Source organism: Ursus arctos, unplaced genomic scaffold (assembly GCF_023065955.2).
Source record: "Ursus arctos isolate Adak ecotype North America unplaced genomic scaffold, UrsArc2.0 scaffold_26, whole genome shotgun sequence".
Lineage (NCBI taxonomy): Eukaryota > Metazoa > Chordata > Mammalia > Carnivora > Ursidae > Ursus > Ursus arctos.
The window spans coordinates 42,756,304-42,779,452 of NW_026622941.1; the positions used below are offsets into that span (position 1 = coordinate 42,756,304).

The 23,149-nt window shown below is 43.7% G+C and overlaps 1 protein-coding gene across 1 annotated transcript; it reads right to left on the reverse strand.

Moving 5' to 3' along the window:
- Window positions 1-15,852: 15,852 nt before the first annotated feature.
- On the reverse strand, window positions 15,853-22,897 carry ATP5MC2 (ATP synthase membrane subunit c locus 2). Its single transcript, XM_026501714.4, has 5 exons — window positions 22,725-22,897; window positions 19,996-20,065; window positions 18,612-18,701; window positions 17,883-18,076; window positions 15,853-16,115 (listed from the first exon to the last, which is right to left on the reverse strand). The coding sequence occupies exons 2-5, from the start codon at window positions 20,032-20,034 to the stop codon at window positions 16,001-16,003; spliced, it is 438 nt and encodes a 145-aa protein (XP_026357499.1). The 5' UTR covers window positions 20,035-20,065; window positions 22,725-22,897; the 3' UTR covers window positions 15,853-16,000.
- Window positions 22,898-23,149: the final 252 nt, after the last annotated feature.

Consider the following 23,149-nt stretch of genomic DNA (forward strand, 5'->3'; position numbering starts at 1 on the left):
CAGAGAGGAAATCAGGTTTCATTATTAGACTAGGTGTGTCTAATCTGTGTCCGTAATATTCCTTTTTATTTTGTTATTATTATTTTTGAAGGTTTTGTTTTTTTAAGTAATCTCTACACCCAATGTGGGGCTCAAACTTACAACCCCAAGATGAATAGCCAGTCACATGCTCAACCTACTGAGCCAGCCAGAGGCCCCTTTTTCTTTAAAAGTATTCTCTATACCCAACGTGGGGTTCAAACTCGAAACTCCATGATCAAGAGTCGCAGGCTCTACTGAGCCAGCAAAGTACCCCATGTCCATGATATTTTTAATGGCTTACATAAGCTATACCAAAAAAGACCATATTTGAGGTTATTAGCTATAAAAACTCATGAGAAAAAATAGAATAGCTAGATCCAAGAGGGCTAGCAGAGACTCAGTACTACTCCTTCATCTTTGACTAATTTCTGAAGAAGTACAGGCTTCTAGCTAGAGAAATGCCTGAGGTGCTTTAAGGAAACCAGGCCTTGCAGCTTTGGTTACGCTGCGTCAAGTTTAAAATGTAAGAGTTATCTTGATAGGGAATGCCAGATCTGAACCTACAATGAATGATAAATATTTCACACTGATGCAGGGAGGCAGTAGCTCATAAGAGCACAGACTCTGCCGCCAGACATCCTGGGTACCAATCCTCCCCATCATGCTTACTAGAAGAGGGATCCTGTAAAAATTGCTCCGTTTCTTTGGGCCTCAACATCTTCATCTCTAAAATGGAGACTACTTCATAGGGCTGTTTAAGCAGACTAGGTAATACCCTTGGAACAGTGCCTGGTATTAGAAGCAGATTTGCCTTAAAGCTAAAGACACCTAAGTTTTAGGGGCTCTCACTGACACAGGCTACCTCCAAAGCTCTGATTTTAAGTTTGCATTTATTCAGGCACCCGGCTGGCTCAGTCAGTTGAGCATGTGACTCTTGATCTCAGGGTTGTGAGTCTAAGCCCCACATTGGGTGTAGAGAGTACTTAAAAAAAATTATGAATATATGTATTTTTTAAAAACAGTTTCCATGCCCAAGGTGGGGCTTGAGCTCCTGACTCCGAGATCAAAAGCTGCATGCTCGGATCACCTGGCTGGCTCAGTCTATAGAGTGTGTGACTACTGATCTCAGGGTTGAGTTTAAGCCCATGCTGGGTGTAGAGCTTAATTAGAAAAAAAAGAAAAAATTAATTACCTACATCTGTTAGGAGTGGTCCTCTAATGGGGCACCAGCTGGCTCAGTGGGTAGAGCATGTGACTCTTGATCTTGGGGTTATAAGTTTGAGCCCCTCCTTAGGTGTTAGAGATTACTTAAAAACATAAAATCTTAGGGCGCCTAGGTGGCTCATTCGGTTAAGCTTTGGACTCCTGATTTTGGCTTGGGTCATTATCTCATGGGTTGTGGGATCGAGCCCCTAGTCAGGCTCTACACTCAGCAGGGAGTCTGCTTGGGATTCTCTCCCTCTGCCCCTCCCCTCAATCACACATGCACTCTCTCTTTCTGTCTCTTTCTCTAAAATAAATAAGGCTTTTAAAAAATACAATCTCAAAAAAGAGTGGTCCTCTAAGGTGTATTTATTTTTTATTTCGTATATACTTTTTGTTTGTTTTGCTTTTAAATTGCTCCATCTTGTAGAAAGATAAGCTACGAGATAAGCCACAATGTAGGACACTTCTTTCATCCCTTTGAAAACTATTTACTGAGTGGCTACTATGTCATAGGTACTCACAATCTTGTGGCTAAGACAGATATGTACATAAATAATTACAATATGACACAGTAAGTGCTGTAACAAATGTACAGACAGCCACATAGAGCAAGGAACAACAAACTCTAGAGGGAGTTGGCAAATCTAGAATTTTGATTGGCCTGTTTTAATGGATACATATGAGATTTGGAGGGTGGAAGATTATTCAGTTTTTTGGTTTTTTTTTTTAAGATTTACTTTTAAATAATCTCTATACCTAACCTTGAGGCTCGAACCCACAACCCTGAGATCAAGGGTCATCTGCTCTAGCAACTGAGCCAGCCAGGAACCCTAGATTATTCAGTTTAAAGAAACAACATATTCAATATTTGCAAAGGACACTACAGATAAAGGACTGGTATCCAAGATCTACAAAGAACTTCTCAAACTCAATACACGAGAAACAAATAAACAAATCAAAAAAATGGGCAGAAGATATGAACAGACACTTTTCCAATGAAGACATACAAATGGCTAACAGACACATGAAAAAATGTTCAACATCGTTAGCCATCAGGGAAATTCAAATCAAAACCACACTGAGATACCACCTTACACCAGTTAGAATGGCAAAAATAGACAAGGCAAGAAACAACAAATGTTAGAGAGGATGTGGAGAAAGGGAATCCCTCCTACATTGTTGGTGGGAATGCAAGTTGGTACAGTCACTCTGGAAAACAGTGTGGAGGTCCCTTAAAAAGTTAAAAATTGAGCTACCCTATGATCCAGCCATTGCACTACTGGGTGTTTACCCCAAAGATACAGACGTAGTGAAGAGAAGGGCCATATGCACCCCAATGTTCATAGCACCATTGTCCACAATAGCTAAATCGTGGAAGGAGCCGAGATGCCCTTCAACAGATGAATGGATTAAGAAGCTGTGGTCCATATATACAATGGAATATTACTCAGCTATCAGAAAGAACGAATTCTCAACATTTGCCGCAACATGGACGGCACTGGAGGAGATAATGCTAAGTGAAATAAGTCAAGCAGAGAAAGACAATTATCATATGATTTCTCTCATCTATGGAACATAAGAACTAGGATGATCGGTAGGGGAAGAAAGGGATAAAGAAAGGGGGGGTAATCAGAAGGGGGAATGAAACATGAGAGACTATGGACTATGAGAAACAAACTGAGGGCTACAGAGGGGAGGGGGTGGGGGAATGGGATAGACCAGTGATGGGTAGTAAGGAGGGCACGTATTGCATGGTGCACTGGGTGTTATACGCAACTAATGCATCATCGAGCTTTACATTGGAATCTGGGGATGTACTGTATGGTGACTAACATAATATAATAAAAAATCATTTAAAAAATAAATAAATAAAAAAATAAAGAAACAACATATTCAAAGGCCTTAATTTCTTCACAGAATAAATTACCAAGGAACTACATTGATTCTGGAACTTTCTGGATGCTGGGGACATAGTGATAAACAAGTCAGGCAGAGGTGGGCTTTCATAGAGTTCATACTCAACTATCGGGAGCACTAAGTAGGGTAATGCAATAGAGTGTCACATGAATGAATGAATGTGTGTCCATTTTATTTTATTTTATTTTACTTTATTTATTTTTTATTTTTTCAAGTAGGTTCCATGCCCAACATGGGGCTTAAACTCATGACCCTGGGATCAAGAGCCTGTCCATTTTATTTTATTTATTTATTTATTTGAGAGAGACAGAGAGAACACAAGAGAGAAAGTATGAGCAGGGAGAGTGAGAAGCAGACTCCCCACTGAGCAGGGAGCCTGACTTGGGGCTCCATCCCGGGACTCAGGGGGTTACGACCTGAGCCGAAAGCAGACACTTAACTGACTGAGTCACCGAGGCGCCCCTGTCCATTTTATTTTTTAAAGATTTTATTTTATTTTTTAAGATTTTATTTATTTATCTGAGAGAGAGAGACAGAGCACTAGCAGGGGAAGGGGCAGAGGGAGAGGGAGAAGCAGACTGCCCGCTGAGCAGGGAGCCTGATAAAGGGCTGGATCCCAGGATCCCGGGATCATGACCTGAGCTGAAGGCAGACACTTAACCAAATGAGCCACCCAGGTGCCCCAAGATTTTATTTTATTTTTTTAAGTAATCTCTACATCGAATGTGGGGCTTAAACCCACAATCCTGAGATCAAGAGTCACATTCTCTACTGACTGAGCGAGCCAGGTGCCCTGAGTGTGTGTCTATTTTAAACCAAATGGAGAGAAGGCCTTTCTGAGGAGGAAACATCTCAGGCGAGGCTTGAATGACAAGGAATCAGAAAAGAAGACTGGAGGCAGAGGAGGGCACTTAAATGCAACAACTCCTGGAAGCAAAGGACCTAGCATAGCCAAAACAGTTCTGAAAAGGAAAACAAAGCTGAGGACTCACACAATCCCCTTTCAGACCTTACTGTAGAATTATAGTAATCAAGATAGTGTGATTTTGGTGTAAGGATAGATATTTATATCAATGGAAGAGAATAAAGAATCTAGAAATAGGAGCGCCTGGGTGGCACAGCGGTTAAGCATCTGCCTTCAGCTCAGGGCGTGATCCCGGCGTTATGGGATCGAGCCCCACATCAGGCTCTTCCGCTATGAGCCTGCTTCTTCCTCTCTCACTCCTCCTGTTTGTGTTCCGTCTCTCGCTGGCTGTCTCTATTTCTGTCGAATAAATAAATAAAATTAAAAAAAAAAAAAAAGAATCTAGAAATAAACCTAACTGCGTAAGGTCAATCAAATTTCAACAAGGATGTCAAGTTAATTCAATAGAGAAGATAGTCTTTTTAAAAAATGGTGCTAAACAATTACACATCCATGTGCAAAAAAAGAACCATAACTCACACCTTGTACATACAGAAAAAATGTCACCTTCAAATGGATAAATCTAAATATAAAACCTAAAACTACAAAAGTTAAATAAGAAAACATAAGTGAAGGGGTGCCTGGGTGGCACAGTCGGTTAAACATCTGACTCTAGGTTTCGGCTCAGGTCATGATCTCAGGGTCGTGAGATCAAGCCTGGCATTGGGCTCCTAGCTCAGCGTGGAGTTTGCTTGAGAATTTCTTTCCCTCTCCCTCTGCCCCACCTGCTCACGCTCTCGCTCTCTCTCTCTCTCTCAAACAAGTAAATAAATCTTTGAAAGAGAAAAAAGAAAACATAAGTGAAAAATCTTTGTAATCTTGGGTTAAGCAGCAATTCTTAGCTGGGACACAAAAAACACAGATCATTAAAAAAAACTGATAAATTTAAATTTTCTATTTTTCCAAAGCTCCTATTTAAAAAATGAAAACCAGCCACAGACTGGGAGAAAATATATGTAAAACATGTATCTGATAAAAGGCTAGTATCCCACAATACAAAAAGAACTCTTATAACTCAATGATTGGAAAACAAAACACCTAATTTTAAAAATGGGCAAAGGATTTAAACAGACACTTTATCAAATGAAAAATACAGTTGACAAATACATTAAAAGATGCTGAACATCATTACAGAAATTGCAAATTAAAGATTTTATTTTTTATTTGAGAGACAGCAGGAAAGAGAGAGAGAGCACGAGCAGGGAGGTGGGGTAGAGGGAGAGGGAGAAGCAGGCTCCCTGCTGAGCAGGGAGCCTGATGGAGGACTTGATCCCAGGACCCTGGGATCATGACCTGAGCCAAAGGCAGACACTTAACCGACTGAGCCACCCAGGCGCCTGGAAACTGCAAATTAAACCACAATGGTATATTACCACACACTCACTAGAATGGCTAAAATTTAAAATATAGATAATACAAAATGCTAGGGAGGATGGTGAGCAACTGGAACCCTCATACACTGCTGGTGGGAAGGCAAAATGATACATCCACTTTAGAAAACAATTTGGCAGTTCTTTCCCTCCCTCCCTCCCTCCCCTTCCTCTTTTTTCTTTTTCTTTCTCTTTCTTTTTGAAGTATAGTTGACATACAATGTTAGTTTCTGGTGTACATTTTGGCAGTTTCTTATACAGTTGCACATACATTTACCACATAACCTAGAAATCCCACTCCTGGGTATTTCCCCAAGAGATATATGCCTACACAAAGACCTGTACATGAATGTTTACGGCAGCTTTACTCTAAAAGCTCCAAACTGAGAAATACCTAGATGTCTTATCAACCAGTAAACTGATACGCAAATTACAGCACAGCTATACAATGAAATACTCATCAGCCATAAAAAGTAATGATACATGCGACAACACAGAAGACTCTCGGAAGTATCACATGAAATGAAAGAAGCCAGACACAAACCCTACATACTGTATTATATCATTTCGTAACAGTTTGGAAAAGACAAACCTATAGAGACAGGAATCAAATGAGTGGTTGCTAGGGGCTGTGGTAATGGCTGGGGGGGCAGCGACTGACTGTAAGGAGGGACAAGAGAACTTGTGGGAGTGACAGAAATGTCCTATATCCCAACTGTGATGGTTACGTTATTTTACACATCGGCCAAAACTCAACACACTGTACAACTAAAAATGGTGAATTTGGGGGTGCTTGGGTGGCTCAGTCCATTAAGAGCCCGACTCTTGGTTTCAGCTCAGGTCACGATCTCAGGGTTGTGAGATCAAGCCCCACATTGGCTCCGCCTTCAGCTCAGAGCCTGCTCTCTCCCTCTCCTTCTGCCCCTCCCCCTGCTCGCAGGCACACTCTCTCCAAATAAATAAATAAAATCTTTTTTTTTTTAAGCTGAATTTTACTGTATGTAAATTATTCCGCAATGAACCTGGATTATAGGCCATAAAAGGTACTGCAGCTTTCTCCTTGTTCTCTCTTGGTTCACTCACTCTAGGGGAAGCCAGTATTACGAGGACACTCACCGCCCTTATGGAGAGGACCACATAAGGAACTGAAACTTCTTGCCAACATGTGAGTGAGACATCTTGCAATCTGATCCTTGAGCCCCAATCCTTGAATTAACTGGGGCTGCTGCCCCGGCCAACATCTTGCTTGCTACCTCATGAGAAGTCCTAAGGCAAAATCAACTAGCTAAGCCAGTTCTGAATCTCTGACCCAAAGAAACTGTGAGGTAATAAATATTTGTTGTTTTAAGCCACTAAGTCTAGGGTAATTTGTTATACAATTATAGATAACTAATATACTGAGAGATGGGGGAGTAATCTGAAGTGCTGTTGGAGAGGTAGGGGTAGGTAGGGACCAGATCTTATAGACTTAGAGGTGTGTGAGCACTTCGGATTTGATTCTAAGTTCAATGGTAAGCCACTGGTCGTTTTATTCAGAATAACAATCACAATTTCACTTAAGGAATCACTTTACTATGGAGTGGTCAAGAATGAAGGCAGAAAGGGGCACCTGGGTGGCTCAGCTGGTTAAGCGTCTGCTTTCAGCTCAGGTCATGATCCCAGGGTCCTGGGATCTAGTCCCGCATTGGGCTCCCTGCTTGGTGGGGAGTCTGCTTCACCCTCTTCCTCTGCTGTTTGCTCTCTAATAAGTAAATAAAATCTTAAAAAAAAAAGAACAGAGGCAGAGAGACGACGTAGGAGGCTACCGCAGTAGTGAGTGAGAGATGATGGTGGCCTAGACGAGATGGTACCAGTGGAGATGGATGTATAGAGAAGGAAGCAGAGGAACCCAGGATGTGCCTACGGTCTTCTGGTTTGAATAGTAGAAATGAGAATAACTATAAAAGGAATATTTTGGGAGAAGTGATGGATGAAAGCAAATCCTGAAGGAATGTATAAGCATGATGTGTTTGCTGAAAACTGCTAATAGGTCAGTATGGCTGGAGTTTATGGTGATTGGATGGGAGGAGAGAGGGAGGAGAAAGTAGGCTGAAAAGACAGGTATGGAAGAAAGACCCTGTTTACTACCATAAAGTATCTGGACTTTATGTAGTTAGCCACTGGAAGCCACTCAAAGATTTTAAGTAGGAGAGTGACTCATCAAATTCACATCTTAGAAAGATAACTAGCAGCAGTTTGGATTGAAGATGGGAGACATTTTGAGTAACTTTCTGATTTTAAGGAGGAAGACTATAGTAGGAAGAACATATGGGGCATCTGGGTGGCTCAGCTGAGCATCAGACTCTTGGTTTCCGTATGGGTCGTGAACTCAAGGTTGTGAGATTGAGCCCTGCATCCGGCTCCATGCTCGGAAGAGAGTCTGCTTGAGATTCTCTCTCCCTCTAATCCTCCCCCTGCTCCCTGGAGTTGCTGGCACGTGCTCTCTTTCAAATGAATGAATAAATCTTAAAAAAAAAAAAAAAGATTTTATTTATTTGAGAGAGAAAGAGAGAGAGAGAGAGAGAGGACAAATTGGGGGGGGGGCAGGGGGAGAGGGAGAAGCAGACTCCCTGCTGGGTGTGGAGCCCGATGCAGGGCTCCATCCTAGGACCCTGAGATCACAACCCAAGCTGAAGGCAGATGCTTAACTGACTGAGCCATGCCAGGTGCCCCCGAATGAATAAATCTTTTTAAAAAAAAAAAAAAAAAAAAAAAAAAAAGGAAGAACACAAATGGCTTTGGAGTCAGATAGACCCAAATTCAAATCCTGACATAGCAAATTACCATCTACTACAAGCTGAATTGTGTTGTTCCCTCCCCCCACCTCCAATTCATATGTTGAAATCCTAACTCCCAGTACCTGAGATGTGACCTTGTTTGGAAATAGAGACATTGCAGATGTAATTAATTATGATAAGGTCATACTGGAGTAGGATATGCACCTGATCCAACAATTAGTTTCCTCATAAAAAGGGAAAACTTGGTCATAGACATGCATACAAGGATGATGCCATTTGAACATGGACGGCACAGATCTACCAGTCCAGGAATGCCAAAGATTACCAACAAACCACGGGAAACTAAGGGAGAGGCATGTAACAAATTCCGCCTCACAGCCTTCAGAAGAAACCAAATCTACTGACACACTGATCTTGGACTTTCAGCCTTCAGAACTGTGAGATAATAAATTTCTGTTAAGGGGCTCCTGGGTGGCACAGCGGTTAAGCGTCTGCCTTTGGCTCAGGGCGTGATCCTGGCGTTGTGGGATCGAGCCCCACATCAGGCTCCTTCGCTATGAGCCTGCTTCTTCCTCTCCCACTCCCCCTGCCTGTGTTCCCTCTCTCACTGGCTGTCTCTATCTCTGTCAAATAAATAAATAAAATCTTTAAAAAAAATAAATAAATAAATAAATTTCTGTTAAGCCACTCAGTTTGCAGTACTTCATTCTGGTAGCCCTAGCAAACTAACAGGCCATGGACAAATTATTCTATTTTGCTAATCCCTAGTCTCCTCATCTGTAAAATGGGGGTAACTGTATCTACCTGATAGGGTGGTCACAAGAACTAAATTAAGTGGCATTTGGAAAACACCTGGCATAGGCAAGCAATACATAAATAGTATTTTACATCTGTGAGATACTGATGCTACCCAAAGAAAATGGGACATTTCTGGAGATTTTTGGAAAGACTGCCTATAACATCAGGGTCACGTGCAATATAACCAAAGAGTAACAGGATGAGTAGGATGATCTCGGAATTTCTTTTTCCCGTTGGGTCCTTAAGAAAGGAGCCCTGGGACTGTCTTGCTGTCTATTGGGGTAGAACACTAGTACGAGAGCCACAAGCATCCTCAAAGGCAGGAAGATTGAGGCTAACACATCCTGTGGTGGGGTCAAGCTGGAAAGGGAAAGAAGTGAACAAAGCTAGAGAAGAATGGGACAGATACCCTGGCCTCCAGGCTTCCCAGCTCACTTCCTTAGGTAAAAAATTTAGGCTGCTGGGGCGCCTGGGTGGCACAGCGGTTAAGCGTCTGCCTTCGGCTCAGGGCGTGATCCCAGCGTTGTGGGATCGAGCCCCATATCAGGCTCCTCCGCTATGAGCCTGCTTCTTCCTCTCCCACTCCCCCTGCTTGTGTTCCCTCTCTCGCTGGCTGTCTCTATCTCTGTCAAATAAATAAATAAAATCTTTAAAAAAAAAAAAATTTAGGCTGCGGATTGTCCTCTCCTCAGCTCCATAAGGGAAACCCAACGGAGGCCTCATCAGTCTCTGGAATGCCTAGTCCTTTCAAGCAGGGAGTCCCTTGCCAAAGCAAACAATCCCAGCTCTACGATTGTGCTCTGGCTGGGGTAGGGGAGAACAAAGATCCCTTTCTTTGCTTCCCCAACTCTATGGCTCCAGCCAAAGGCACTGTTTACACAATCTTCCCTGGTGAAGAATTTGTTCCTTTTCTCTCTCTAGGTTGCAGCTGGAAAAGATTGACTCCCTCCTTGCCTGTTTCTTTTCCCCAGATCCCTGGTCAGGAAAAATGCCCTATACCTGAACCTCCCACCCTCAGACAGGATGTCAGCACACTGGGCAGTAACTCTAGGCCCTTTTGTGATGTGACAGAGAACCTCAAAGTTTTAATGGCAGAAAGCCTAACTGGCTGGGAAAGAGAGGCTGGCTAGAGAGACCAGGAGACTGGCTTGTCTCCATTCCAATTCCGTTTACTCCTCCTTCTTTATTCCCAAGGGATTCCTAGGCTTTCCCAAGTCCATCTGTACAACTGAATCAAATAATCAAAATCCAGGGCAGATTTGGTTCCTTCTTTAAAAGGATGATAAGGTAGGCAGGATGAAAATAGTGTTTCCTACGGGTAAAGTTTTTCTTCACTTTACTAATTCTAGCGGTACATGTTTCCCTCAAGCCCTAAAACAAAGCAAGGAGGAAGAAAGGAAGCCCCAGAGTGGTGGAGTCTAATTTTAGTACTGGCAGAGAATCCTACTGTTAAGTTACTCCTGGTAAATTAGTAACCAGGAAAGAGCAGAGATAGGGACAATTTACAAGATCATGTGTTCCAAAAAGAAGTTTGTTTGTTTGTTTGTTTGTTTGTTTTAAAGATTTTATTTATTTATTTATTTGACAGAGGTAGAGACAGCCAGCGAGAGAGGGAACACAAGCAGGGCGAGTGGGAGAGGAAGAAGCAGGCTCCCAGCAGAAGAGCCTAACGTGGGGCTCGATCCCAGAACGCAGGGATCACGCCCTGAGCCAAAGGCAGACGCTTAACGACTGAGCCACCCAGGCGCCCCCCAAAAAGAAGTTTTAAAATTTAATTCCACTGATTTCTATGACATGTCAAGGAAATGTGCTCATTTCACACAAGGGAAGGAACTTGAAGCCTAAGAAGAGTTTACCAAAAGTGACTCGAACCCAGGATATCTGGTTAACTCTACAGGCCAAGCTGCATTCTGAAAATTTTATGGGTCTTTTGCATTGCACAAATTTTCCTGAGCTAAATCCCCAGTGACTATTCTCCTGTTGCTAAGGGAGCTATAGGCTAGCTGTTTGTTATCCTTTGCAGTTATGTTTTGGAAACTTAAAGTCCCCACTCCAGCTGCTGGGAGATGTGCATGGAAAGGCCTTAGGGGTACAAAGGGGGTGCAAGTCTGTCTGGTCTGAGATTCTGCTGCTACACACACATAACCCTCCCTGCCCCACAAGATCTGCAGTTGGTTTCTGTAAAAGCAGCTACATAATTCCTGGAAGGCTCTAATCCACAGTGGTTAAAAATATCCATCTTGAGGGCAGAGCTGAGCCAACTAAACTGAGCCTGCCCCGAAACCCAGGAAATAGGCAGTGGGGTAAAATGAACCGGGGGAGGCAAAATGTTACCTGTTACCTATCTGCAAGTTAACAACAGGGACAGTAATTGTAAGAAAAGCAGATCAATCACCTTCACTGAGAAATCTAAAAAACTGTCTAGGTTTGTCTTCCCCTCTCCACCGATTATACTGTGGCCCCTATACCTTGTGATGTGCTAGAACGCCAGCAGGTTTGGTCATGGGTTTCTGTTTGGTTTCATCACTTCCTACCTAGATAACCTCAAGGACAAAGGCATCACTCTCGAATCTGAGTCTTGGTTTTTCTCATCTGTTAAAACAAGAAAAGGTATCTACTTCATACAAATTCAATGGCTATAGTAAAAGGTCATGCCATGCAATTTTTGTTTAAAGATCTTTCCTTCTTTAGCCTTTCTGAACTACATTAGATTCAATGAAGTTAAGAGGCAGAGGGACAGATAAGTCAAATTTTGGAGTTTCCTTTCAGCTTAAGATTCAGATGAAATGTTACTCCTTTTGCAGACTGAAAAGCTGTACTTGTATAAGATTTCTATCACTACGTAATAAGTTATTACAAACTTAGTGGTTTAAAACAACATCCATTTATCACCTTACTGTTCTGTAGGTCATAAATCCAGGAAGGCTTGATTGTGTCCTCTGCTTAGGGTCTCACAAAGCCAAAGGCAAGGAAGGTGTTGACTGGGCTGGAATCTTTTTTTTTTTTTTTTCCTCCTTATGGAGGCTCCATGTCCAGCATGCACCCCAACACAGGGCTTGAACTCATGACCCTGAGATTGAGACCTGAGCTAAGATCAAGGGTCAGATGCTTAACTGACTGAATCACCCAGGCACCCCATGGGCTGGAATCTTATCTAGAGGTTCTGAGGAATCTACTTCCAAGCTCATTCAGGCCATGGGGAGAATTCAGTTCCTTGCAGTTGTAGGACTGAGGTCCCATTTCCTTGTTGGTTGCTGGTTAGGAGGTCAATTTTGGCTCGCAGAGACCACCTTCCAGTCCTTGCATATGGTCCCCTACATCCTCAAAGCCAGCAATGGCACACTGAATCCTTCTTTCAAATCTCTCATTTCTCTTTCTGCCACCAGCCTGAGAAAGCTCTTTGCTTTAAAGGGTTCGTGTGATTAGATCAGGCCCACACGGATAATCTCTCTTAGTCAACTGTGCCACGTAATATAACAAAACCACACCCCTCATATCCCATCAAATCCACACGTTCTTGGGGTTAGAGTAGGACACATTTAGGGGAGTCATTTAAAAAATTCTGCCTACCACTGAACTTATTCAAAAGATGAAAGGAAAGGATCTCATGGGGTGAAGGAAGGAAGGAAGTGGGAACAAACTATCTCTAACTAACCATTTACACTAAGAAGAGAAGCCAAGCATTTGAGATGAGAGGACTGACCTCATCCCGGTGGTCTATCCGTCGCGTCTTCTGTCATTTCTACGGCTGCTAGTGTGATCACAATGTACTTACTAAAACGCACAGTGCCTTGAGATAAATGCTTCAAAAATAAAAACGTTTTAAGGAATGCCTGGGGACTAAAAAATCTTCTTGTATTTTAATTTTTCCTCATCAAACAGTGAGAACACCAAGCTGTCCAAGAGTGTGTCCTAAGATACATGTTGGAAAATGCATGATAATTTTAGATACGACTCAATAAACACAAAGTTTCATTGCTCACAACTTAGAGGATAACGACAATATTCTCTACTTACCAGTGTGATGCTATTCTCTTCCTTTTTCTATTTCAGAATTCAACCTGAATATTCCTTCATCTCATTTCTCTTGAAAGGATGTTAAGGCACAGAGCAGCCCAAGTTCCCAGACACCAACTTAAGCTAAATCACCAGTGTCGTTCCTGAACGTATTTCTCACCCAGATGACCTGAGAGAAGCCTCAAAGTAATAGATCCATCCTGAAAGGGAGGCTGGAACAGGGTTACTCATTACTGCTATTTAGCATTTAGGTTATTTCCAAAGGACATCATTTTCCTCTAATTAGAATGGCACTCCTCCCCTGGTTCTGAAGAAACACAACTGACTTTTGAAAAAACAGGAGTAAGAGGGAAGCAAGCCTCGCTGCCTTCAGCATCTGTGGGTTCTCTTTCAGATGTTTTATGGCTACAATTTATAAATTTTGGATGGTCAGACTGAAGTTCCCCTTTCCACGCCAGCCACAAAAAAGGGAGAAGCTATCTACAAAATGCCTATAATATGCTCTGAGCTCCATGGAGAATGACAAAGCAAATTATAATCAATATATATTAAGCTCTGATGGCACCATCCTTTCCAAATACTCAAGGTGCCTCTCTGTGTATGCATAAAATTCCTGGGATGAACATTATCATCCCTATTTAATAGATGGGGACAAACTGAGGTCCTACAAAGTTACTGGTTAGCGATCTGCCCAATATCACAGAGGCCAGTGGTATAAGAGAGAGTAGAACAGCTCCCGATATACCTGAAACTAACGTAACACGTGGTCAACTATACTAAAAATAAATAAATAAATAAAAATCTGATTTCAAACATGGGCTCTTTCTAAAACTACAAGGACAAGTAGAAAGCTTTTATTACATGTTATCAAAGTTGGAGCGATCTTCAGAAAATTTGCTCTTGGACCCTGTACTAAAACACAGCATTCCTCTTCCCCAGGTTGTTAGCAACTTGCGTTGCCAATAACCATCTCCTGGGGCTTGAAACTAAGAGGTTGCCTTAACTCCTCCCGAAGAAATTTGCTCCTTGCAGCACCATCTCATCATTCACCTCAGAGAGAACAAAAACACGTGGGCCACTAAGCTGTGCTCTCCCCAAGCACCTAAGTTGATAAGGGGTTAGCTAGAATCAATCCCAAAGAAAGGGCCAAGGAGAGAAAGAAAACAGATACCTGATGACTCAGAAAGGGGATGGGCAGCAGAGGCCCTACCAAAGATACAAACTGAAGAGACCGTAATAGAGGAATAGAGTCTATTCCTTATCGTGAAAGCCCCATCTGGAGCCCCATGGCCCAGAATACACTTGGCTGGGGGTAGTATAGCAATCTGGAAGCAAGCTGTGGATAGGATCCCTCTTAACCCTTGATCACAATAACAAAAGGACAAGGGCAAATGATTTTGGGTGACCTTCTTCCTGAGAATCAGTTTACTCTGGGGTTAAATCTCTGCACTGGGCTTTAATTTTATAGTCAATTAAATGAAAAGAAAAGCCATTGTAGTCATTCACATTATCAGGTAAGGACTTTAACCACGTTACTTCAAGCATGCACAGGATAAGGCTTATTTAAGATGTAGCTAGCCTTTAGAAAATGTAATTCTTCACTTTTATATTAACGCCACTGTCCAAAGTCCCTCTTCAGGAATTTTTAAGGGAAAAGGTTTCTCTTTGCTTATTCTGCCCTTTCCTCTTGCTTGGGATAAGAAGTCACCGGCAACACTGGGCTTGGGGAGAGCCCCACAAGACCCACAGCATGCTATTCTTACACCCTGGCTACAAGACATGATCCTTGCTCTAGCTCCAGCTCCTAGTGCTAGTGAAGTTCCTGAGGGAATCCTCTGACTTTTCAAACTCTTGGTTTCCTCATTTGTGAAGTAAGGTGGGTGGTTCAGATGATGAAATAAAAAAATCTGACAAAGATATTGCTGACAGGCATCACCTAGATACTTTTAGGGATACAAAAATGAACATGACACAGTCCCTTCAAGAAACTGAGCCTAACTTGGAAGATAAAAGACACACACATGCATACAAACCCACAATTTATCACGGACACAAGCATTGTAAAGGACCCAACATGCTCCACAACAAAGCTCATCTGACTGATGGTAGACGGAAACCAGATGAAAGCTTCATAATGAAGAGGTAGCATTTAAACTCTGTCTTTAAAGATAACAGGGAGTTTGAAAAAGAGGAAAAGTGAGCAAAGATTGAGGAAAAGAAAGCAGAGGTGGCCAAAGGGCAAGGCCTGAAGATAAGGACAGGAAAGAGGGAAAGTATTTGAAAAATGAGATCACTTTGGGTAGAGTGTATGGGAAAAATTAAAGATAAAATCTGAGTAGGCTGAGGTCAGACTGACTTGGTAAATGACAAAACTAGTCTTATACTTAAGGACTAATTTGGCAGTGGCGGATAGAAGTAAATGCTAGAGGGAAGAGACTGGAGGCAGAAGGCCAGTTAAAAGGTTATTGCAATAGACCAAGTGGGTGGCAATGAGGGCCTGAGCCAGGATAGTAGCAGTGGAAATAGCCATTTTCCAAAATTTTAAGCCAGCCCTGTTCTCTTTCTTCTGACCCAATCCTCCAAGATAACAGGCTATCCCAGGTGAAAATTATTAAAAAGAACCACTAATTTGAATAAAGCTTTCCTGACACAGAGAATGAAGAACAAGTGAGCCCAGACTCATGCTGAGTTTAGAAGTGTCACCACCCACCAGGCCTTATATTCTCACCAAGGCACTCAGCCAACCGTGGAGAACAAATATACACAGGAGACACAAGAAAGATCTTATTAATACAGTATTTATTTGTCTTCCCTCTGTCAAACCCTGAGCCAACCACTTTCCCCAGGCTGCCTGGGGAGGTATAGGAAAAGGAACATACAGGGCAGACGAGACACGGGAGAAAGACCTATGGGAGGTGGAGACGGCTCCTTCACATGGCGAAGAGGATGAGAAAGGCCACCATCAGGCAAAAGAGCCCCATGGCCTCCGAGAGGGCAAAGCCCAGAATGGCGTAGGAGAAGAGCTGTTGCTTCAGAGAGGGATTCCTGGGAGAAGGGGAGGAGAAAAGACTGAATTTCTAGTCCACACAAAGAAAAAGACAAACATCAAAGGTGGGCTCAGGGAAAACTCATCTCCTCAAGCTCATCTTATGCAATGCGTCTCTCAGGGTGACACCATCATGCCCCAATTCTTGCCTGACACATCAAGGGCTCTACAGAGATTGAATGTTGGGAGTGGACAGCCCAAAATTCTGTAACAAGGCCCACGGACAAACATAACCTCCTCAGTGGATCACCCATATCGTAACTTAAGACCTCTGGACCTGGACATTTAACTGTCCAGGGCCCAACCGGAAGGGAAGAGGCATCCAGAGTGGCAGAGTCTATCAGAGCAGTTTTTTGAAACTTGAAATAGCAGAACCCCCAAATACAAAATGTGTAATAACCAAACTACAATGGTAAAAAAGTAGGGGACTTTAAAGGCTTGTCTGACTGGTCTTCTGTTCATTCGTTAAGATGGTCTCTGGGCATACTTCAAAACCCTAGGGCTTTACGGAACACAACGAGAAAAATCCCATTCCAGAGGACAAGGGAGCCAGAGGGACAGACTACCTTCTTTCATTTCAAAGTAGTCAAAAATTTGGGGCTTTAAGAATCTATAAATGGTCTGTGGGGTTTAGAAATAAAACGGGATAAAAGACTCCCCATTTTGGAAGTCAATATATAATTTCTATTTCCCTTACTCTGTCCCCTCCGGAAGCTCTGATGGATAAGGTAAAGTAACACCAGCTTCTAACAGAATTATGGACACAGAAGCAGTCAGGCTTATTTCATGTAAGTCCTAAAAAAATAAACCTATTTCCTCAAGGCATTAAGAGAACTTGCAGGTCTCTTGATGATTAATTTAGTTCTAACAGTGAGTTGCCCAGAGTTGGTAGAGACCAAATAGTCCCAAGTGTCAGGAAGCTGTGGGGCAGGCTGCAAAGGCAGTTTTCCCAGGAGTGACGGGGGGGGGGGGGGGGGGGGATTCCCAGGGACAGGGAAAAGCAGCAACAAAGCCACTATGCTGCCTTGAGGCGCCAGACCAGTGGTAGCAAACTTTCTCTGTAAAGAGCCAGATAGCAAATACTGCAGATGTTGTGGGTCACATATGGTCTCTGTTGCCCCCCCTTTTTCACGACACTTTAAAGATGTACTGGGTCATCTGGGTGGCTCAGTCAGTAAAGCAGCTGCCTTCGGCTCAGGCATCCTGGATCGAGCCCCTTGTCGGGCTCCTTGCTCAGCGGGAAGCCTGCTTCTCCCTCTCCCTCTGCCTGCCGCTCTGCCTACTTGTGCTATCTCTCTATCAAAAAAAATAAATAAATAAAATTCTTTAAAAAAAAAAAAAAAAAGATGGAAGACCCATTCTTAGCTCAGCTAAGGGCTCAAGCCCTACCACCTTGGTTTGCTGACTCCTGCTCTAAACCAAAGTTTTCAGGGGAATTTTCCCATATGGTAGCCACTAATCACATGTTATGTGACACTATATATATATATATATATATATATGCAAAATTTAAACCTTATGTACTGTTACTTAAATATTTATCTATTTATTTTAAAGCAATTTCTAAGCCCAAAATGGGGCTCGAACTCATGACCCTGAGATAAGGGTCACAAGCCCTACCGACTAAGCCAACCAGGAGCCCCTAGTTAATAAAAATTTAAATTCAAATAACCACATGTGGCTACTGTATAGGATAGTATAGACCCAGATATTTCTGCCCAGACCTTTGGAAACATATATGAGAGCCAATGGAGGGCCCATCTTACCTGGCATAACCAATGATGAGGCTCCCAAACACAGTCCCAATTCCAGCCCCAGAGCCAGCCACCCCTACCGTGGCAGCCCCAGCCCCAATGAACTTGGCTGCCGTGTCGATGTCCCTTGAAATGGCGCTGGTTTGGAAACTGCGGCTAGGAATAAGTGAGGTCAGGGGACGTGGGGCTGCCAAGCTGCTGAGGCTCTGTGAAGAAGATGCAGGTAGAAGGTAAAGATTTTAAGAAACCCCTTTCTTTGCTTCGGTAACTTTTGTACCATTTAAACCCTTTATGCTATCACATTCCACGGCTTCTCCTCTAAACAAGAACTTTTTACTTCCTGGAAAATCCCCTTAAATGTTGCCAAGCAGAACTTTTTGATCCAAGAGGTGGACATCAAATACCTTCAGGTATGGTCTAGAACTGTAGAATGAAGCCCTAGCCTGTTCTTGGTGCCCTGAAATCGTCATCTGCCTGGGACCAAATGCCACCAGCTGAAGTCAGTAAACTAGGTCAAGTAATGGTCGTTATCAGCAGCAAACACGGGCATGTGCTGCCAGCGGCAAAAGTTGTAACACTAATCATATGTGGTATCAACTGTCCTCCACCTTCACCTAAAGCCAATGGCCTTGATCCTTCACTAACTTTAGTTTGTGATGATTGTCCTCAGCACTCCCCCTACTGGTGCTGCCACGTAGCCCTGTTCACCCTTCACCCCCCAAACCACAGGCCCAATCCCACCTTATAAGGTACCTCATCCGTCAGTGTCTCCGGCGGTTTTAGCACCACTGCAGACAGTGATCGGCTCAACAGCTGAGAGGTGCTCCTGACCTAGGGGAAACGACACAAAAGCAAGAGGGTCAAGGAAGGGGTGTGGAGGAGTTTCAGACCATCCCAAGTTGTCATGTGAATGCCCCATTCATTCTCTTTTGAGCTTAAATCAGAATCTTGGATCCTTCTTTTACTTTCAACAAATTTTAGATTCAAGAACCACACCAGTTCTCTTGCTTCCCACGCTTTTTCTCTGTCTTAAGGGAAGAAACCTACCCCCTTTCAGGCCACAAGGTATTACCTTTGTGCTCAAAATCCACCCCCTCTTGCAGCCGTTTCTGACTAACCCCAAGCAAAAGCAGACAATATTGTGGCTACCAGCCAGGGTTTTAGTCAGACAGATTTAGATCATAATCTTAGCTCTACTTCAGCCATGTGATCTTAGGACAAGTCACTTAAATCTTTCTAAAACTGCTTTCTTATCTATCAAATTGGTATACGATAACTCAGGTTGATATGAGAAGTAACTGAGATTATGTACACAAATCGGTACACCCAGTGCCAGGCATAGTAAGTGTTCCACCAGTGGTACCCACGAACAGTGCCAGCCCTTTTCACTTACAGCTGTATGAACCAGTTGCCTCCACCATCTAATAATCTGTAATTTCTGGGGCACCTGGGTGGCATAGTCAGTTAAGCGTCCGACTTTTGGTTTCAGCTCAGGTCATGATCTCAGGGTTGTGAGATCGAGCCCCACGTTAGACTCTGTGCTTGACATGGAGCCTGCTTAGGATTCTCTCTCTCCCTCTGCCCCTCCCCACTCATTCTCTCCCTCCCCCCCCAAAATAAATAAATAAATCTTAAAAAAAAAATAATCTGTAATTTCTTCCATGCTGTTGCTTCTGAATCAAGTATTTTTCCAATGTGTACTTACATGTGTTTTAACTTGCCACCCAGATTTAAGCTCCCAGAGGGAACTCTGGGCTATGGCTCTCTAACACTCAGGGCAAGATCCTGTGCACAGTGCATACTCAGTCCAAGTTAGGCTATCTACTTCATGTTTACCACTTCCAGCTGGGTTCCAGTTTACAGGAACACGGAGTTTTAGAATGGAAATAACCTGAACTTAGTCTAGATTCTCATTTACACTCTTCTAATATGGTTGGGTAAAAAGATTTAACTGGCTTCCAAGGGATCTGAGACAAGGGGTGTCTGGTAAGCATTCATTCTCTGCTGTCAGGCTAACACAGCAAAGGGCCTTCCCCCAGCCCAGCTGTGAAGACCAAGGTGTGGCAAGGAAGAGACAAGACGCCCTCCCTAAAAACTCTCCCAGAAAAGGTAGGCAGGCACTCACCAAGAAGGGGGTGGAGACGAACTTTGCACAGGCATACATTTTCAGGGGATGAGGGGCTGTGGCAGGAGAGCTGAAATTACAGAAGCAGCATTGTAAACACTGTCCTCATTCATCAAAGGACATCCTTATTAGCAGAAAAGGTGTTCTAGAAAATTTCAATGGCCCAGAGAGCAGAGTGAATGACCTCAAGTTATCAGCAGAGATGGAATTAAAACCTTAAAGTCAAGATTTCCTCCACACAGCTTCTAAGATTTCCTTATAATCAAGTGACTCCCCTGGTCTGAACAAGTAGCCACCTGGTCTCAACTTTAAGACCTGTTATTCATTTCCATAGCCTCATGAGTTGGTGTCTTCAGAGGAAATTCCCGTGCCCTCTGCCTAAGTTTTCCTCAGTCTCTATTCAAAAGGAGCTTTTCTCAAGATTTCATTGTCCGGGATTTAAACAGTTGCCCTTTAAAGACTCTTGGGAGATGTTTGTTGAAGGCCAAGACCCTGGAAGGATCTCCAACAATCTTTTTACTGAATTACCTGGAAGTTACTGGATTCCTCAAAACACTTCAATTTCCTACGTTAATTAACAGAGTGAGGTAGATCAGTGAGGAAACCTCCCATTACTCTAATTAGCCATGAAGTATTCATTTCCACCATCTCACTAAGAGGCATTCAATTTTGTACGCCCAAGATCTAAAACAATACTGACACCCTGTAGGTGCCCTAAGTTTGTAAGAGTGAAGTTATTTAAGAGAAGACTGTTTGAGTTAAAGACCTACAAAAAGGATTTCTCCAAGAGGCCCGCCTGAACTAGTTGAGGGTAGGTATGATCTATGTATTAAAAATGCATATTCAAAAATTTTGCATATTCAGGTCCCACTTTAGACCTTCCTGATCAAGATCTTTGGATATAAGGCCCAAGTATCCCATATTTCAAACGAGCTTCTCAAGTGACCCTTAGGTACACTAAGAGCATGGTCTTAAAACCAGTCCTACAATGATGGTAGTGATATAGTCAGGACTTGAAATCTTCTCACACTTAGGTTAATGCTTCCCAATATGCTACAGATTGAAATACTCAGGGATTAATAAACCTGTTAAATAACACTTCCTTAAATGAGCTGTACTCAAGATTTTCCCAGGTTACCCTTCTGAATCCATAATCAGTCACTTTCAGATTAATCGATGCCTTCAACTCTTGTCCTGTCTCCAACTGCCCATATATAACTCTAACCCAATTTTGCTGCAGACTATAAAGGTTTTCTTTGGTCAAAACCCGAAATTTCCCTAAAGCTTAAAAAAAGGAGGACCTGGGGCGCAGCAGGTGTGCCTGGGTGGCTCAGTCAGTTGAATGCTCCACTCTTAGTTTAGGTTCAGGTCACCATCTCAGGGTCGTGGGACTGAGCCCCATAAGGGGCTCTGAGCTCAGGGTGGAGTCTGCTTGAGATTCTCTTCCTCCCCGCCCCCCATGCTCTCTTTCTCTAAAGTAAATGAATAAAATCTTAAAAACAAAAAAAAAGAGGACTAGGCACCTGGCTGTCAATAGGGCATGTGACTCTTGGGGATGTGAGTTCAAGCCCCACCTTGGGTGTAGAGCTTACTTAAAACATAATAAATAAATAGTTTGTTTCCCCCACAAGGCAATTAAACCTCAATATCATCATACAAAACATGGGGGGGGGGGGGTAAATTAAGTAACACCTAAAGAGTTTAAGGTGGTGCTGACATGTAACAAGCCCACAACAAAGGGTGGCAATTAAGGGAACCTGCATGAAGTGCAGATGCCTCCACTGGTCACCTAACCATGGCAAGTCTGCAACTGTTAGCCTACAACACCCCGGACAACACCATCATCCACAATCAGTGGGCCTAAATCATCATGGGTTTTTTCAACTCCGCGATCAGTCACAGAGTTAGAGGACTGCTGACTTAACCATTCCTTTCCTTTAACCTTCTTTTCCTCTTGAGAGCGGAGTCTGGGGACTCTTAGTATACCCTTGACAGGAAAGCTGTCAGGTGAAGACCACCCTATGCTGCCCCACACGATTCTTCTGGGCCTGCTGCCTCTAACAGAAAACCTCGCCATTAGCCCACCACTTCTGTTTTTTCCAACTTCACTTGAGTGGAAGAAGAGAAGTACTTGCAAGACAACCAATGGTTCTAAAGAAACTGTTCTCTTTTCTGCCACAGCTCTCCCAGGCCACGGCCTGAATGGAGAGAGTGTTTTGGCTGCTTTGTTCTACCATGGTTACGTTCGCTTTTAAAAGACCATCAAGACCATCGGCTATCTCCATTGCTTGGGGCAGTTGAGGGGCTGGGGCCAAGTCTGGAGGTTGCAGGATAGGAAGGAAAAAGGAGGAGAAGGGTAAGCAGAGATAGGAGGGGAGACTCCGGGGTTTGTGACAACTCTGAATAGACAAGAGGGTAAGAAAAGAACCTCTGTAATGGCCGAGCGGAACAGGTGAAAATGAGCGTTCTGGGGTTTGACTTTCGCCAGTTCCAAGGCGCTCTTCCCTCCCCCTTCCCACGAGACATCCAAGATGGCGCCAGGCCCGCGCGGTTGGAGGTCACCGGCACGCGGAAGGGGCAGCCCTAAGGCGCGGGAATACCAGGAACAAGGGAGGCCGTGAGGACCAGGGTGCGAGTATGCAAGGTAAGGACCTCAAAGGACTCGTGCGAGATGGGTTGTTCCGCGCGCGTGCGCGGCGCATCGCGGGCGCGAGGGCCCAAAGCCTTACCTGCTCCCAGTGCAGAAAAGACAGAGAGGGGCGGGAGAGGGGGCGGGAAGAGCGAAAGGCTCAGCGCATGCGCGGCCTGCACCAACGAGTCGCTCTTCTAAGGATAGAGTGATTGCAATGTTGAGGGTCGGCCCAGGCGCCACAGCGCCGCCGTCAGCTTTGTGGCGGCATTCAGCCAGTCGCTCCACCTGGTGTTTGAGAGGAGAAACTGCAGGCAGAGCCGACCCTCTGCAGAAATGAGGACAATTCTGCAGTGTAAACCGATCCATAACGTGGCCTGCGGTTTGGTCGGCTCAAGCGTTTGGGATCTTGGACTCGTGTATCCTTTCTCAGCATGTGCAGTCACATTGCCAACCCCCTCCCCCTCCCACGCACACCAGAAATTCACTGTTAAGTAACATACATCGAGATGGGGGTTCAGTGCC